We start from the raw sequence: 17,001 nt of genomic DNA, 5'->3' as shown, positions 1-17,001 counted from the left end.
GTATTTCTCTGATTATTTGCATTTTTGCAGGGCCTGATTAACAGAATATCCCGCTTTCGTTGGTTTCACTTGAAGCTATTTGAACTAAGTATTTCTAAAAATTAGATCATGATTCAATAGAGCAAGCAATTTAGGGCTTAACTCCAGGCCTCGATAACCCAGAGCATGATTCTGTTGTGAAGATTGTTTCTGGCAGCGGGAAAGGTAGAAAATCCTTTCATCCATCTCAATATTCACTTCCTACAGAAGTTGTCTTCCAGTTCAATACTGACCTTTCAGTTAGGTGAACAGCAGTCTTAACAGTTTTTCTACTATGGCGCACCAGAGCAGAGATGTGCTTTTTTTGATTGATGATACAGTAGCAGATCTGTTTGGAAAAAGGATTCAGTGACCTGTGTCAGCAGCTCACAGTCTGCACTGAATTTAGCCAATCTAGGAGCAAGCAAAGCCAAGTTATCTAATACATTTGCTTTTCACTATTATTCCTTTCCCTACGGGGAGATCCTGACATCTCCAGGTGCCCTAATGCTCCCATGCTTGGAAGCTGTACACATGGACTTCTTGCTTCTGCAACCTAAAATATCACCCTCCTTGTTCCTACCTCAGGTTTGCATGCATACAGTCTCTAAAAGCTTATTGAAACATTACTTACAAATAAAAATAGGTGTTCTTAAAACCAGATCAGCTGTGGTGGCAGTCACATGTTTCAAAGCACTTGGTGACAACAACAGTTTTAGATGGTGCCATTCCTATCTTCCCCAGTATCATTTGTTCCGGTAGCCTGTGCCATGGCTTACCTTCTGGTTTAGCTGTCTGTGGGATTGTGCTGTGAACCAGGTTAGGAGTTTGATCCAAATAAACAATCTATTCAGACTTTTTCCTTTTTAAGGTGGAGGCAGGGATGAGCAAGAGAAGGAGAGATTTCAAGACGTATCTGAAAACTTTGATCATGTATCCTTCACGTCACTAGATCCTCACTTCTTAATAGCTGGTGTGCCTCACAGCTGAAGTATCACAAATAGCCAGTCAAATGCAAAGAGGACTAATTTCACTTGGAGGGAAATGCTGACTAAACATCTCTCCAGGCTGCTAGTTCAGTTGTACTTACACGCAGCTATTTACATTTTTTAGAACTTGGGGGTGGGAGGAAAGGAAAAAAACCATAATCTGTGCAATTACATTTAGATCAATAATCATTGCTAGGGCAGAGTTCATAACATTTCTGCAGGTGTATTGTCCTTACCATCACCAAGCCTTGTTTAGAGTGTTTGGATGCTACCATGAGTTGAATAAATGGAATTCCTGCATTCCCCAAGCCTGATTCTGCAGCATTGCACAGTATCTGTAGGGTGCTTTCACCTGCCTGCTTTGAGGCCAAGCTCTTTTTATTTTGCAGGCCTATGCCTTGGAATCCAAGGACCGTTTCTGTCCTGTGAACAATCCAGAGACTTACAGAAGTTGATAAGCTGCTAGCAGCTGTGTGGTGTTGTGGCCCAGCCACCAGCTTCATGTTCTGTGCTCTTCCTTTATTGCAGCAGTTCAGCTTTGTCTCCCTGCCCACGGATGTCCTGGAAATAGAAGTTAAAGACAAATTTGCGAAGAGCCGACCGATTATCAAGCGTTTCCTGGGAAAACTCTCTATGCCCGTTCAACGCCTCTTGGAAAGACATGCCATAGGGTAAATTTGCTGCTTATGCTACTTTCCGTTGTTTAACGAGTGTGTTGCTGTTTTGAAGTCCCTGGTGATATTATCATTATAGTGATATAATGATGTTGAGAGGGAGTTACTAAACTGACAGTTGTCTGATGAATGATGTTGGTCTTAATTAGAATTTATAGGACTATGGGCCAGACAAAGAATTCCCTCTATAACCCTATCCATTGCATTTTGAAAAGAGAGCTGGCATTTAGGAAGGAAAACTGTTTTGTGTATCATGGCTGCAAATCTGGAGAGTGCAATATTTTCAATTTGAATATTCTTTTACTGTTATCAACAGGCTGTTTTCATGTTTCAGGGAATTACCTGTGATCATGCCAGATCTGTTCCTCCTCCCTTTAATTCCTGGACAGTGGAAATATTACAAAAAAATATATGTCACATGTTGTAACTAAATCTTTCTGACCCTACCCTGCTGCCAAGGAATAACCAGTTCACTTGAGCTCACCAGCCCTGCCCTGCTTCCCCTTTGCATGAAAATCCTGGGAAGGTGTATGCTGCCAAAGTAACACAATTTGAGGAAGATTGATAGTATTGAGACAAAGCCAAAAAGTTGGCTCTAAACTTCAAGGTTCAGACATTGAGGAGCAGGGAGAGAAAGAGTCATCTCCTGAGGAGAGCATATGCAATGCAGTTTCCAAGAAGGCATTTCTGAAAATTGGATCTCAATTCAGCAGAACAGCAGGAAGCTGAGCTTGTTGGAAGTGGTTTTGAACAGCTGGTTCAGAAACTGGCTGTGATATTGACAGCTGAATCTACCAGGAGGGACTGAGCTACCTCCCTGTTTCTCAAGTAGGGAAGATTGAGTAGCTTTTTAGAAACCAGATGGAAAAGAACAGCTTGGGGAAGGTGGAGCCCTATAACTGGTATCATTGGCTTCCTTCTGTACGAGAAGATTTCTCACCATCTTCTGATTGTATCTTCCTATTTTACTTCCTTATTGTAAACACTGTCTATCTAAGGATATACTTTGCCAAGAGCAGTGCCTCCAACCTGCACCTAGATCTGCCTTAGTTTTAATACCATAGTGGCTTTTAAATCTCAGACAAGCTCAATGAGAAGTATACACACAAGTTCAGAAAGATCATACAAAAATCTTGAGATCATCTCATTTATATGAGTTTCTGATGCATGTGAAACTATCCTAGCAAATATATTGGGCCCAACTGGAAGTGAACTATGTTTCTTCAAAAGATGTATAAATATTACTATTTAGTGAACCCTTTACACTCAAAAAATGCTTTGCAAACATTGATTCAGCCTCATTTTGGGCAGCTGGGAAGTTAATCTCTTCTATAGTTTCATTCTGTTCTGAGGGGTGGATGAAGTGTGGCAAAGGGAGGGACCTGCACAAGGACAGAATGGAGTCATTGATCAACCTTGTCAGGAAGGTGTGTTCCTGATATTTCAGCTTCATAGAGGTAAGAGGGGTGGAAAGAGATGAAGAGCAGTCATTCAGCCAGTTTGAAAATAGAAAGGTGGTAAGCGGGGACTGGCCTCTAAAGGATTTTGAAAGAAAGGACAGGAAAGCTGAATTTTATGCAGATGGTGAAGGGAAGGAAATAGAGAAATGCAAGGTTTTATAGAAGGGTAGATATGGTCAGATCAGCAGGGAAGTGAAGTCTTGTTATAATAGCTGAAGTGGGAGTTGTTTGCTTCCCATGTCGATATTTTCATACCCATACTGCAGAAGTTCCATTCCCACCGTTCTCTCTCTATATATACATACATGCTTTTGTATCCCAGAAGCCTGTCTTATTCACTGACTCAGCTGTTCCATTGTAATTGAAGACATTGTCCTCTCCTTCTCTGCCATTCGTTCTCTCGTATGCAAGTCAACATGCCCTCATGGCTGGGTTGAATAGCCTTTGAAAACCATTATGTATTTTTGTAGGACACAGCAGCTTTATCTATGCACGGTAGACATTGGGTAGGTTATAGTCTATAGTGACAATATTTGTTTTCTTTCAGGGACAGGGTTGTAAGCTACACTCTGGGTCGCAGGCTTCCTACAGATCATGTCAGTGGCCAGCTGCAGTTCCGATTTGAGATAACTTCTTCCATCCATCCAGGTAATTCTCAGTCTTAACCCATCATTTATCTAGATCTTTTTTTTTTTTTTTTTTTTGCTTTGCATTCTTTCTCCTCAGAAATCTGAATTCGTTCCTGGCTGCTCTGGGACTTTAGGTACAGTCATGAGCAAAGTGCATAAAGTCCCCCGTCACAGGGACTTTTTTTGCATTGTAAGTCACAACTTCTTCCCTGTTTGCCCTTAGCTTAGAGCTACCGGTGTCTCATACCCTCCTGTTCTTGGCTGCTTCAACTATTTTGCCACATCACTGGGAGAGAAGAGAGTAGAAAACGAAAGTCTTATCTGCTTCTCTATCACCTGTCCTGGGGAAGTGCTAGATGGGCTGTTACTGAATCATAGAATCATAGCATCATTTGGGTTGGAAGGGACCTTAAAGATCATCTAGTTCCAACCACCCTGCCATGGTCAGGGACACCTTCCACTAGACCAGGTTGCTCAAAGCCCCATCCAACCTGGCCTTGAATACTTCCAGGGATGGGGCATCCACAACTTTTCTGGACAACATGTTCCAGTGCCTCACAATCTTCATAGTGAAGAATTTCTTCCTTGTATCTAATCCAAATCTACCCTCTTTCAGTTTAAAGCTATTACCCCTTGTCCTATCACTACATGCCCTTGTGAAAAGTGCCCTTCTAGCTTTCTTGTAGCTCCCTTCAGGTATTGGAAGGCTGCTATAAGGTCTCCCCGGAGCCTTCTCTTCTACAGGGTGAACAACCCCAACTCTCTCAGCCTGCCTTCATAGGAGAGGTGCTCTGGCCCTCTGATCATCTTCATGGCCCTCCTCTGGGCTCGCTCCAACAGGTCTATGTCCTTCATATGTTGGGGGCCCCAGAGCTGAACACAGTACTCTGGGTGGGGTTGGCTTTCTGGGCTGCAAGCACGCATTGCCACGTCGTGTTGAGCTTCTCATCAACCAACACCCCCAAGTCCTTCTCCTCAGGACTGCTCTCAATCCATTCTCCACCCAGCCTGTATTTATGCTTGGGATTGCCCCGACCCATGTGCAGGACCTTGCCCTTGGCCTTGTTGAACTTCATGAGGTTCGCATAGGCCCACCTCTCAAGCCTGTCAAGGTCCCTTTGGATGGCATCCCTTCCCTCCAGCGTGTCGACTGCACCACACAGCTTGGTGTCGTCTGCAAACTTGCTGAGGGTGCACTCAATCCCGCTGTCCATGTCGCCGATAAAGGTGTTAAACAGCACCATACTGACCCCTGAGGAACGCCACTTGTCACTGGTTTCCACTTGGACATTGAGCTGTTGACCGCAACTGTCTGAGTGCGACCATCCAGCCAATTCCTTATCCACCAAGTGGTCGATCTGTCAAATCCATGTCTCTCCAATTTATAGACAAGGATGTCATGCAGGACAGCGTCAGATGCTTTGCACAAGTCCAGGTAGATGACGTCAGTTGCTCTTCCCTTGTCCACCAACACTGTAACCCCATCGTAGAAGGCCACCAAATTTGTCAGGCACAGTGAAGCCATGTTGGCTGTCACCAATCACCTCCTTATTTTCCATGTGCTTTAGCATAGTTTCCAGGAGGATCTGCTCCATGATCTTGCCGGGCACAGAGGTGAGACTGACTGGCCTGTAGTTCCCTGGGTCTTCCTTTTTTCCCTTTTTAAAAATGGAGGTTATGTTTCCCCTTTTCCAGTCAGCAAGAATTTCACCATATTGCCACGACTTCTCAAATCTGTAGAGTTATCTGTAAAGTCATCTGCATTTGAGCACTTCATAAGTAAAAATGGAGAATATAGAAACTTTCTCATTTTGATTATTGTTAATGAAAAAAGTAAACCAAAAAATGTTCCCCTCCCTCCCTCCCTTTTTGTTTGGTTTTGGTTCACATTCTCTTGTAGTTATTAGGAAGTCACTGTCATGATGGTGTAAGTTTGAACCTTGGTTTTAATGTCAAAGTCTCAATAGCATTGCTCAGGGACTTTTTGCCTCTCTATGGTAGTGCCCTCTCAGGTACGCTCTGTCAAGCCAACAGCAGCTGCATTAGTGATTGGAAATCGTGACCTGCCCCTTGCTGGAAAACCCTGACTTCTGTCTTTTGACTATTTGGATGGCGTGAAAGAACCCGGGTTGTCTGACGTCTGGGAGGAGGTGGTACAGATGAGGATCACATCAAAGGATGTTTTGGGGAAAGTTACCACCTTTCAGGGGTGTGAAAAACAAATTTTTAAATTCTCTGTTGTGGAGTCCTGTCAGCTTCAGCATGACAAGAAAAAGGTCATTAAAACCTCAGGGAAGGCTTCCTTGTCATTCCCATGATATTCCCTCCAATGCCAGTTGGCTCAAAGAGGAGTTTCAAGAAGGTGTACCTTCAAGTTATGTTGCAAGGAGGTAGGGTGCTGCATACAGATTACGACCATGAGTAAGCCCCATGATTGTTAAATCCACTGTACAAAGACTGCCTAGCAAAAAAAATCAGCATTTCTTGGTAGTTGCTCAGTTGCCCACTCATTTCACACTGTAATTTATGCTTTTAATTTTCTCAGATTGATGTGGATATCTGTGCCCCCACAGCCAAGCTTCTGGTTCAATCAACACTTCTTGTTAAAGGAGCATTTTCTTTTCCTGTCTCATACAGATGATGAAGAGGTCTCCATTAGTGCAGATCCTGAGCCAGCTGACCTTCAGGAAAGCCCTGTGAACAACCCCACAGAGGAAAGCCTCGGTGAGCCTCCATGCATCAACACAGTGACCTCAGAAAGTACAGCTCCAGAACAGCTAAATGGATACAGTGTGAACAGTGTCGATAGCCCAGGGGCTGTGAAACCACGTGGGGAAGTCAACCAGAACAGCTTAAATGAAGAGCTAGCAGGAGATGGGGAGGTTGATGCGGTGCCATTTCCTGAGCCCTCGGAATCCATCCCAGGAGAAGTGCTGCCTTCTTTGAGTGCCACGGACCTCACGGAGCAGCTGGCTCTGCTGGCTTGCATGTCTCCTCCTGAGACTGAAGTTAGGGAAAATAACAAAGTCAATTCTGGTGCTCAGGGAGATGGTGGAGTCTTGACCAGCATAGAAACATTAGATATTGATGAGGTGAGTGCAGATGTGCATGCTGGCAAGGACCTAGAGAAGAGTCAGGAAGAAGAAGGGGCTTCAGCCCAGGAGGAAGGAGACAACAAGCTACAACTGAGGACCACAGCAAAGAGGAAAAACAGGCCATGCTCCCTGCCTGTGTCTGAACTTGAGACAGTCATAGCTTCAGCTTGCGGTGAGCCAGAGACCCCTCGCACGCACTACATACGGATCCACAACCTGCTCCACAGCCTGCCCTCGGCACAGATGAGCAGCGATGGGGAAGAAGAGCAAGATGGTGGCAACGGTGGAGAGAACGATGAGGAGTCTACAGTCAAGGAGGCACTGGAGAAGGAGGTGGTCAGTGAGAGTGAGACAGTGGCAGCAGAGCCTCCTCTGGAAAATGAGGCTGAAGAGAACTTCAGCCAGATAACTGTGCCTCCTGGGACCTTGGATGAACAACTCTCTGACTTAAATGATGGGCTGTTGGATGGGGAACCCCCCAGGACAGGAAGTGAGAGCGAGTCGAGCTCCAGGCCCAATGGTGACAACGAATGTGAGGCGTGCGACACCTCTTGCTACAGCCCCTCTTGCTACAGTACTTCCTGCTACAGTACCTCCTGCTACAGCACTTCTTGCTACAGCACCTCCTGTTACGACAGTAACAATCGCTTCTCCAGCCATACGCGCTTCTCCTCTGTCGACAGTGCGAAGATTTCTGAGAGCACGGTCTTTTCCTCACAGGATGATGAGGAGGAGGAGAACAGTGCTTTTGAGTCAGTGCCAGATTCAGTACAGAGCCCTGAGCTGGACAGGGAGCAAGTGGATGGCTCCTCCCAGTGGCCAGATGAACTAGTAGCTCATGGTGGGAATCCACAAAGAGCCACAGAGAGTCTAGACACCCCAATAGCAGGTCCAAGCAGCAGAAGAGAAGGTTAGATCCTGAGAATCGATGCACTGAGCAACCCTGATTATCTGGATGTCACAGTAGGCATCAGATAATCGAGGTTTCAGATAGCTCATGGTTTATTTCATACAAATTTGGGGGCTGTGAGCTGGGCCAGATATCAGGAAGGGTTGGATAATTGAGCCTGTCCTTAAAAATCCCAGCAAAACCAAATAAATCAGATGGGGATCTGTATATATGGATTCCTGTAGATATACGTGCATCATTATAAAATCAAGATTAGCTACTGTAGTTATATGGCAGATCAGCATTATCACATCCACCAACTCATTCCTTATTTCCTGGGATTGTTCCATATCACATATCTGATGTGCTGCTATGTCTCTGATAGTCAGTGAGAGGACCAGCTTGTGCTTGTCAAGGGGCGAATATGCTGATTTACACCAGTTAAAGATCGGGGCCGGTGTCTGTATATGATTGGTAGCCGTGCAGAGTCATGAGCATGGAGAAATGCAAATATTTGTCTCTTAAGAACCCAGTTTTCTAGCCCTGATTTCACAGACCATAGGGCAACTCAACAGAGATTTTTTTTTTTCTTAGATGCTTTGAAAATCGAATTATATTGAACAAAATTCTCATCTCCTTATCCTTCTCTAGAGATAAAACATACTTAATAAGGTAACTTTTTGTCTTTGTAATTTAGGTACTGTTTTCACCAATTCCTCCAAACCATTACATTAAGTTCCTCCCTTTAGTAACTCATTTTATGTCATATGGAGTTACATGAAGGGTGGATTTATCACTCGTCTTTTCTTCAGCTAGTGTGTCATTTTTCTCCAGCTGAAGAAGTAAAGGCCTCAGCATCAGTTAAGGAGTATGCAGCAAGGTCAAGAAGTAGTCTCTGCATTCCCAAATCCTGAGTCATCTATCTCCCACTACAAGTGACACCAAATTAAAATGGCACCAAAAGGATAACATATTTGGGGATCACTGCGAAACCCCAAACAAAGCATCCTTCTACCTTTTCCTTCTCTATTCCCAATTTATTTACCCCCACCTTCCCACTGCCACAGACCCTGCCCCAGCAGAAAGAAAGGTGTAAGGGTGGCCTTACATGCTGGACTGTGTAAAGACTTTCTAGACAGCTGGGCCTAGGCAAGTATTCACTCTGCAGAGCAGAATCTAGCCCAGCTAAAGAATTAAATTCTCAGAAGTACACAGAGGTATAGAAACCCACAGTTTCCTTCCTTGTAGGCAAGGGTCTTTGCGTGTGGACAGCATTTATGTGCAAGTATACCTAAGGGGGCACGAGCATGTGTGTGTGAGACCATGCTTACAGATTTGATGGTTATTTTGGACTGTGTGTACTTTTGAAGAGGGGATGTGGGGGGAGAGGGTATCTTCTGCATATGGATTCAGTACAGCTCCAAGATTGTGCCCCTTGAGCCTGTATAAAGGGCACTGCAGTGTTCATGGTGGCTTTGCTTTGATTAGCTGAGAGCGAGTGTGTCTGAAGGGCAGCCCGGTTCTTAGCACTCTTGATATCTTGATACTGAAGGGTGCTTCAGTAAATGTGCACATTGTTTCATGACTTGGCAGCTGTTACAAATACAGTAGATGTGGTCACCTCCATCCACTCCAGGTGACTGATACTACCATGCTTCCGCTGGCTTGGCCTAACTATCTTGACTAGGGAAGAGTCAATTATGGTGAGGTAAGTAAAGAAAAAAAGATGGATGGTCTGGTAGTAGGTGCTACAACACCTGTAGTAACAGCACAGTTTTTAATGCTATGAGAGATGGAGTTTTAGCACTGAGTAGTAACTTACACAACTCTGCTGTCTGTTCAAAACATGCAGCAGATGCAACTGTGAGATACGCCTATACACAAGTGGTTTAATGAAGACATTTAACAGGCCATACGCTATCATCAGAGCACCTAGAAGAGGGAGTATTTTTGTCTGATTTTTCTCACTTCTGGATGGTGTGAGATTTTTTTACAGTTTCATACAAAATTGGCTTCTGCCTTCTAGCTGTTGGTTGTTTAAAGAAAAAACATATTGTTGGTAAATGTTTTTTTATATTTGATACCTATATGTTTGGTTTTTTTACAAAATGTTCATTCTTAGGCTATTAAGATTCTGACATTAGAGACAACTAAATCAGCCACCACACAGTGAGTTTGGCTTAGCTGAATGGTCTGGTTTTTAATTTTAAAGTATCTTTGTGTAATTTTCTGGTGATGTTGGAAACGCTGAATATTTTTTTTTCCTAAGGTGCATCTTTCTGATGCATGTAAATGTTATATTTATGCAATTCGGATTGTATCTGTATTAGCAGGCCCACCTGGAGCTGGAGGTTATAGTGAAAAACTGTTATCATGCAATATGAAAATGTGTCCGTTAGTAGGATAAATAGTCCTGGTTTCTAAGGTTTTAAAGATAGACCAAGAAGGAATCGTAATTCTGGAACCTGTGAAGTTTTAACATGCAGGTTCCTTATTCTCACAGTTAAGTCTAAGATTAGGAATGCTTTTTCATCCCTTCTATAACTTCTTGGTTTCTTAAAGGATTCTATAAACATTGACTAGATCTTAAGTTACTTGTTCTTTCAACAGAACATGAGTTTGGACTTTTGCTTAGGTTTCATTTAGTTCGTGTGTGGATATATAGACATATATACAATGTTAGTGTTTAAAAACTTCCTCCGCACTGTTTACTGTGTCTCTCTCTTCTTCTTCTTCTTCTTCTTCTTTCCCTCTTCTGTATCTCAGGTCTTCCTTCTTTATCTCAGATCCTGACTATGTCTCACTATCTTTTGTCCTTCTCTTCTACCACCTGTCTCCTACCTGTTTCTGCTCATTCTCCCTCCTTCCACCCAAGATGGACTCTTTGAATTATGAAAAATACCTATAGAAGGGGATGATCTGCTTTGCGGGGACTGCAAAATCCTGCCATTCTGATCCACTTATACACAGCCATTGATCTTTTGGAAAAGCAGAGAAAGCTCCAAGGCAGCTTTTAGCCTCTTATTCCACTGATGGGATGAATTAAAAGTTGGAACCAGGATTTTGCATGTTCCTGCCAATTTCTGCAGAAGCTTGAGTTTGGTTGTACATGCACAGTATTTCTCAGAGATCAAGCCTGATTCTTCTCTCGCTTACATTTGTGTGTCTATGAGTCCAGAATCTGGCCCATAATAGTTTAGCATTGACTCAAACCTGAGATCAGAGCCTTGACTGCATTATTTTAATAATTCTTTGGCATATGAGTTGTTTTTAAAATAGTGCCTGAAAATAGGAGTAACCAGAGCTGCTAGTACACCAGGCTAACCTATTTAAAAAATAATCACTTGTTTTACAGTAGCACATTTTTTGAACCACATTGTGAAAACAGTGTATGACTGTCAATGTCTTGAATATCTTGTCCGTAGGTGATTGTCCTTTACTCCATAATTCTCAGCCAGTCAGCCAGCTTCCTTCTCTGAGGCCTGACCATCATCACTACCCAACTATCGATGAGCCTCTTCCACCAAGTAAGCTTTAGTTTTTTAATTTATTGCATTTTTCAGCTTTTCCTGTTAACTCAAACAGTGTAGAGGTCAGTATGTCTTTCTAAATAACCCCATCTGTTCTGTATATACATTCTCAGAACCCAAGCAATATGCCCTTTTGTTTCCCTTGTTTGATCTTGACTTCAAGTGTTGTCATGTTATTTTGGACAAGCTCCATAACCTCCCTCTGCCTTGGTCCGTCTTCTTCCTTAGCTACCGTGAAAGGAAAATAATATTTCCCTGGTTCCAGTCAGTGTGTTTAGACTAGAATGAGTGGGTATCTGTCAGGTGTTCCAGAAGCCTTACTGTAAAGCTTTCTGGGTGGTGTATCAGCAAAGTACTCTGATTTTTCTAGAAAGTTCGTCTCCAGGTTTTCCATAACCAACTTCAAAGATGGTTTGGGATGGCAGTCCCTGTGGTCTGTCAGCTCTGCTTGGAGGTCCAGCAGGAACCTTTTCACAATTAGGATGCTCCTGGGACAGACAGGTCCAAATCTCAGCAAAACCAGCAGAAGCTGGGAAAAGGCAGCTCACGTAGAATGGTCTTGTTGTACTGTCTTTGGATTTGATAATTGGTGAATTTTATGTTCATTATGGACTGTAGTGATGTCTGCAGTTGCGCTGGATAAAAATGAGAGGGTCTTAAGTAGCGTGATTGATTAGCATGCTAATAATACGGGATTTTTTATCACCGAATCAACTGCTGGAGATGTTTTCACTTGTCTCTGTAGCTTTTCCCTTGCGTATTTCTGGAGGATTACCCCGCTCTTTGCATTGGCGTCAAGTGCCCAGCAGAGTGCACTCTATGCCCTGCAACGTGCTGCTGATCACCTTTCAACTTCAGCACATGATTTAACAACCTGCAATGTGTAGTGCCTCAGAAAAACAACCAGGCATATAAACAAAGCACTCTCTTTTTTCAAAGCCCAAGTAGGGAACACACTTATTTGGCCTATGGTGCCCTTGACAAATAATTCATCATTTACCAACCATGCTGTCAGTATTCCCTAAGCCGAAAATAGCCCCGATGCTGGCGTCAGCTGCACAGTAGCATGAATGATTCAAATGCCTTTAGCCCAATGAAGTCTTATTAGAGTCCCACTGTGGCTTGCCAGTGAATGATGAAATGGGAACGGTTACCTCTGTAACAGGCAAATATTTCTCTTCCTCCCACTCTTACCTCAACACTTTGTGAACAGAGCACATTCCCCATTAGATGACTTAATGATAGGACAGTGACACCAGCTCAGGTAAACAAAACATACTATGAATCTGTTCCATATTCTTCCATCACCAATTTAATACATTTTTCCTCTTTCTTATAATTATCCTCAAAAGGCAAGTATTTCTACCACTGGTTTTCACAAGTGTTTTCACAACAGGGTTTAAGGACATGAAATGCAATGTGTGACGATACAGTACAGAAGTGATATCCCTTTGTAGGATTTTATTTTAGCGTTTTCATATAACATCATTTTTACAATAAAGGCTGAAACTGTGAGCTTAAATATATTGATCTTAATAGGAATAGGCTGTACTAAGTTAATTTTGGGAGGAAAAAAGTTGAATTGGATAACATCACCTAGGAAGCCTGTTTCCAAAAACTCTCCATGAAATTCTAAGGTAATTGCGAAATGAAAACTATAGCCTTAATCTAGAAATGTTTCTTCTTCTAGCTTTCAGTATCACTATCTCAGTGCCTTTAATGCCTCTTAATCCTAGATAAATAGTTCTGCAATCACGTGAAAGGAAGAAACTTTATATTTTAAACCTGAGTTATATGATCAAACCTGGTTTATTTCTCACATGCAGCATTAGCTTCTCTCCATAAGTAGAGTTGGAGATAATTTGCCAGTGCTGCAAGTTCAGCATTGACTGGTTTTACTTTGGTCATGGAGAATCTTCTGGACAGTCTTCTTTCTCTTTTGAATAGTTTTCTGAATAACTTTGTTTCATCATATCCCCACAACAGTTGGTCTCGGGGAGGAAATTTAATTTCAGGCAGTTTTATTTAGGAAAGTAAGGTAGAACAGATTCATTATTTATGTAGGAATGTCATAATGACCTGTCTGAATGTTAAGGCCTATACAAGATTGACAGAAGATTTGCAGAGTTTGTACAGCCTCATGACGGCGTTAATAGTCACCCCTTATTATGCGTGTGTTTGCTAGTACTGCTGGAAACCCTACAGAACTGAAGCCAAGAAAAATACATGTGCCCAGTTCAGAGCTGCTCTTTGCTGAAGGTGTGGCTGGGCTCAGAAAGAAAAAGACAGCGTATTTACTTTACCCCGCCAGGATTATGGTCCTGCCAGAAAAAGTTGCGTCTTCTGGTATAAATCAAAGCAGTTTCAGAGGCTGCTGTGAAATATGACTCGCTTGATGGAGGGGGATCGCTCTAAAACAGAACCAGTACTGTCCCATCCCCAGCCTGTGCTCCAGCATGCTCTTACTGTGAAGGTTAGATGGAGGTTAGTCTCTGTTTTAGTCACAGTCTTATTTTGCCTGAAAAACTAACAAAAGACCCTGAGGAGATTTGGCTGCTTCCTAGATTACCTATGCCCCTGAAGTAGCATGAAGGGACTTGAGCACAGCTCATAAGCAGAGTTCTGTCTGTCAGTTCACCTGTCAGCCTGTTCGTCTCTCTATGCAGGTATCCATCCATCTGTCCATAAATCTGGTATCATATGCAGCTTCAGTGACTTGTGTGACTTACACGTTGTCTTGTGGGAAGGTAGAAAGTGCACCTGCCACCTGTGTACAACAAAAGTATCAGCACCTGCCACCCTCTGACAACCTTCCTGGGTGATGAAAAGAAGAGTTATTCAGCTGATTAGTAATGCTGTTGCAAGGAACAGTACTGCTACAGGTTTCTCAAAAGCCATGGGACACACAGTTCCTAATATTTTAGCATGCCAATGCAAGTGTCAGCCTATGGTTTCAGGTGTATAAACCCATAAAGCAATGAATACAGGTGTAGTTCATATCTGTACATACTGCTGCTGGATGTCTGATACATCCAAGAGAAATAGCCTTCCTGAAGTTGTAATCCAGTCTGCATGATCCTGACCTGATGTTTTCACTGTGACCTCCAAGCTCTGGACAAGTTTCGTTGGTCCTAGATTTCTAAGTATTACGCTTAGGAGCTTAGGAACTCTGAGTTGCGTATAATTAGAGAGACACTGCAACATAGCCTCTAGAGCCAGTAGTGCACAGGGTTTATGAGATTATGAGAAACCCTTATTTGACTGTGTAATTGGGTAGTATTATTCTTACTAAGTGTCCATCAGCAGGCTTCAGACCAATATGACCGGTTGGTGTCTTCTGTAGGCTGTCTAGAGCGTGGATCTACAGCATTGCCTACAAGCTTCTAATTATCCATTGACCTTTATTATTCTCAACGTGTTACATGTATACTAGAATAGTGTGGGGTGAGGGCTAGGATTTGTCCTTTGCCAGACAACAGCAAGGAAAACGAAGATCTTCATGATGTTAAGGTACATCATGTCACCTTTGATCTGGCCAAGATTATTTCCTTGAGGATATTGCAGATAATGCATAGCTCCAGAAGGACCATTCCCCACCCACGGTGGTACACCTGCCACCAGTGACAGCATGCTTAGCAAGGGTCTGGCCTTTGGCCTGCCTTATGTGTCAGTATGGTTTCCTTCAATGTGCATCTGTTGTACTTAATGTGCTGTTTTTCACTGTCTTATGTTTTAGACATTGTTTTCACAAAGCTGTGATCTTGTTCTTGAAACAGCTACAATATCCTTGGGAAACTTTACCTGGTCGGAGGAAGAGAGAGTTCTCTCCTTAAAAATGTATAGTGATGTTCACAGTGAGACACTGTGTGTGTACCTGTGGTGTGACTATAGGTTTTGTGTCAATAAGGACTGAGGTACTTACAGTCAGCTTTGAAAGAGATTATGTATGTGTATATGGCTCTTGTTGTTTTGGAGTCTTACAGAAAATTCCTCCAAGGACTCCCAGTGCCCATCTTTTAAGTTTTGTGGGATTAACGTGTCAGGGGCAGCCAGCCATAGACTTAAGACAGCCTACACTTGTCTGGGACCAGCCCAGGTATGGCAACTGAGTTTAGCCAGGGCTAGCATTCAGGGGATGGGAACTGGTCATGAAGGATAGGTTTCCAGACACAGCAGGAAGAGGTACAATTTCAATCCTACTTTTAAAGAGTAGGAGATAAAATACATAAAGTATGAAACCCATCTGATCCTGAATTTGATCATGGAAAACCATAGAAGGAGAGGACTCATCAGGGAGGAGGGTATCATGGTAAGAGTATGGGAATAAGAGGAAGTGTTTGCCCCCCAAGTTAATCACCGTATGTGGATTTGTGTGTGAATGTGAGTGAGGTTTGTATATAAACCCATTTAGAAAGTATGTGCATGTATTTACATGGATATGTCATCAGCTGATGGATCATGTAGAAATACGAAGCTAGCAAGTCTAATTTATATCCACTGCTCCATACATTCCAACCAATTTGATATGTGGCTTTGCTAGCTAACTCACTTCTGAATTTCTCCTGTTCCAAACACTTTTTTTATCAACATTACCATTTTCCACAAGCCATCATATACCAAATAACTTTTAGTTTTCAATCATGGGACAACTTAAACATTAGTAGGAAACAGGTAGTGATGGAAGGCTCGATATTATGCTGCAAACTTTCAATCTAGTTAGCATTCATCAGAGCAATAGATTTATGATACTCATCTGTTTACAGAGATTTCTAAGGATATGTCCAACCAGGCTGTGATTGGTTTTCAGGGGAGCCTTTAGTTGCTGTATGGTATCCTTCGAAGCCACTTTATAAAAAAGAGAGAAATGAAACATGTTTGTTTTGAAACATAACAAAAAAGAAAACATGGGATATTATTTCAATTTTCTATTAAGGGTCGGTTCTATATGGCTATTCTGACCTGCAGTGAATCCAGCCAATTAGTATTACTAATAGTAAAATTATCCAGCCCTTTAAAAAATGTAGCCAGTATGTCACTTGTTTTTCATAGTCTAGGGTAGTGAATTCCATAGGCTACTTATGTGCTCTGTGTGAAATGTTTATGTATATGCATATATTGCAGATACATATATATAGACAAGCACATAGTATATATACACATTTTGAATGTATACTTTGAATATACCCACATAATATATATTGCACGCATGTAGGATATATATAGTATCTCTTGTGTGTACATACCCTGTCTGTGTCTATGTATGTGTGTGTATATCTATTTCCTGCATTTAGGTTTTCTGGAAGGCATCACACTGACAGCATCACCCCTTCCTTTTTTTCCAACCCTAGATTGGGAAGCTCGGATAGACAGCCACGGGAGGGTATTCTACGTTGATCATGTCAACCGAACCACTACGTGGCAGCGCCCCACAGCTGCAGCAACACCAGACGGGATCCACAGGTCTGGCTCCATCCAGCAAATGGAGCAGCTGAACCGGCGGTGAGCACTTGCACCTATATTCACTTGAGATCTGCACTCCCTTTTTTCCACATTGCTCCAGTGGCTTCCTTCCTTCCCCAGTGCATCGCATTGGCTCCCTAAGGATTTATCTTTCCTCCTTGTCCAAGTCCAATGTACACGTTCCTGTCCCTGCTGCTGATGTCTTTCAGCCTGCTGGTGTGCCTGCTGTGGGTGTTGGGTACCCAAACTTGCCCGCA

The 17,001-nt window shown here is 42.8% G+C and overlaps 1 protein-coding gene across 1 annotated transcript in view; it reads left to right on the top strand.

Annotated features, from left to right (window-relative positions):
- Window positions 1–1,535: 1,535 nt before the first annotated feature.
- HECW1 (HECT, C2 and WW domain containing E3 ubiquitin protein ligase 1) overlaps window positions 1,536–17,001 on the top strand; it is a gene marked incomplete at its 5' end in the record, with an annotated part of 85,786 nt that continues 70,320 nt past the window's right edge. The window contains 5 exon segments of the mRNA XM_009581443.1: window positions 1,536–1,678; window positions 3,689–3,789; window positions 6,408–7,775; window positions 11,180–11,281; window positions 16,633–16,783. Of these exon segments, the coding sequence (XP_009579738.1) occupies window positions 1,536–1,678; window positions 3,689–3,789; window positions 6,408–7,775; window positions 11,180–11,281; window positions 16,633–16,783 (1,865 nt within the window).

The sequence above is a fragment of the Fulmarus glacialis genome, unplaced genomic scaffold (genome assembly GCF_000690835.1).
Source record: "Fulmarus glacialis isolate BGI_N327 unplaced genomic scaffold, ASM69083v1 scaffold4757, whole genome shotgun sequence".
In the NCBI taxonomy this organism is placed as follows: domain Eukaryota; kingdom Metazoa; phylum Chordata; class Aves; order Procellariiformes; family Procellariidae; genus Fulmarus; species Fulmarus glacialis.
The sequence above is the reverse complement of the archived record's forward strand: the minus strand, read 5'-3'. Positions and strand labels throughout refer to the sequence as shown.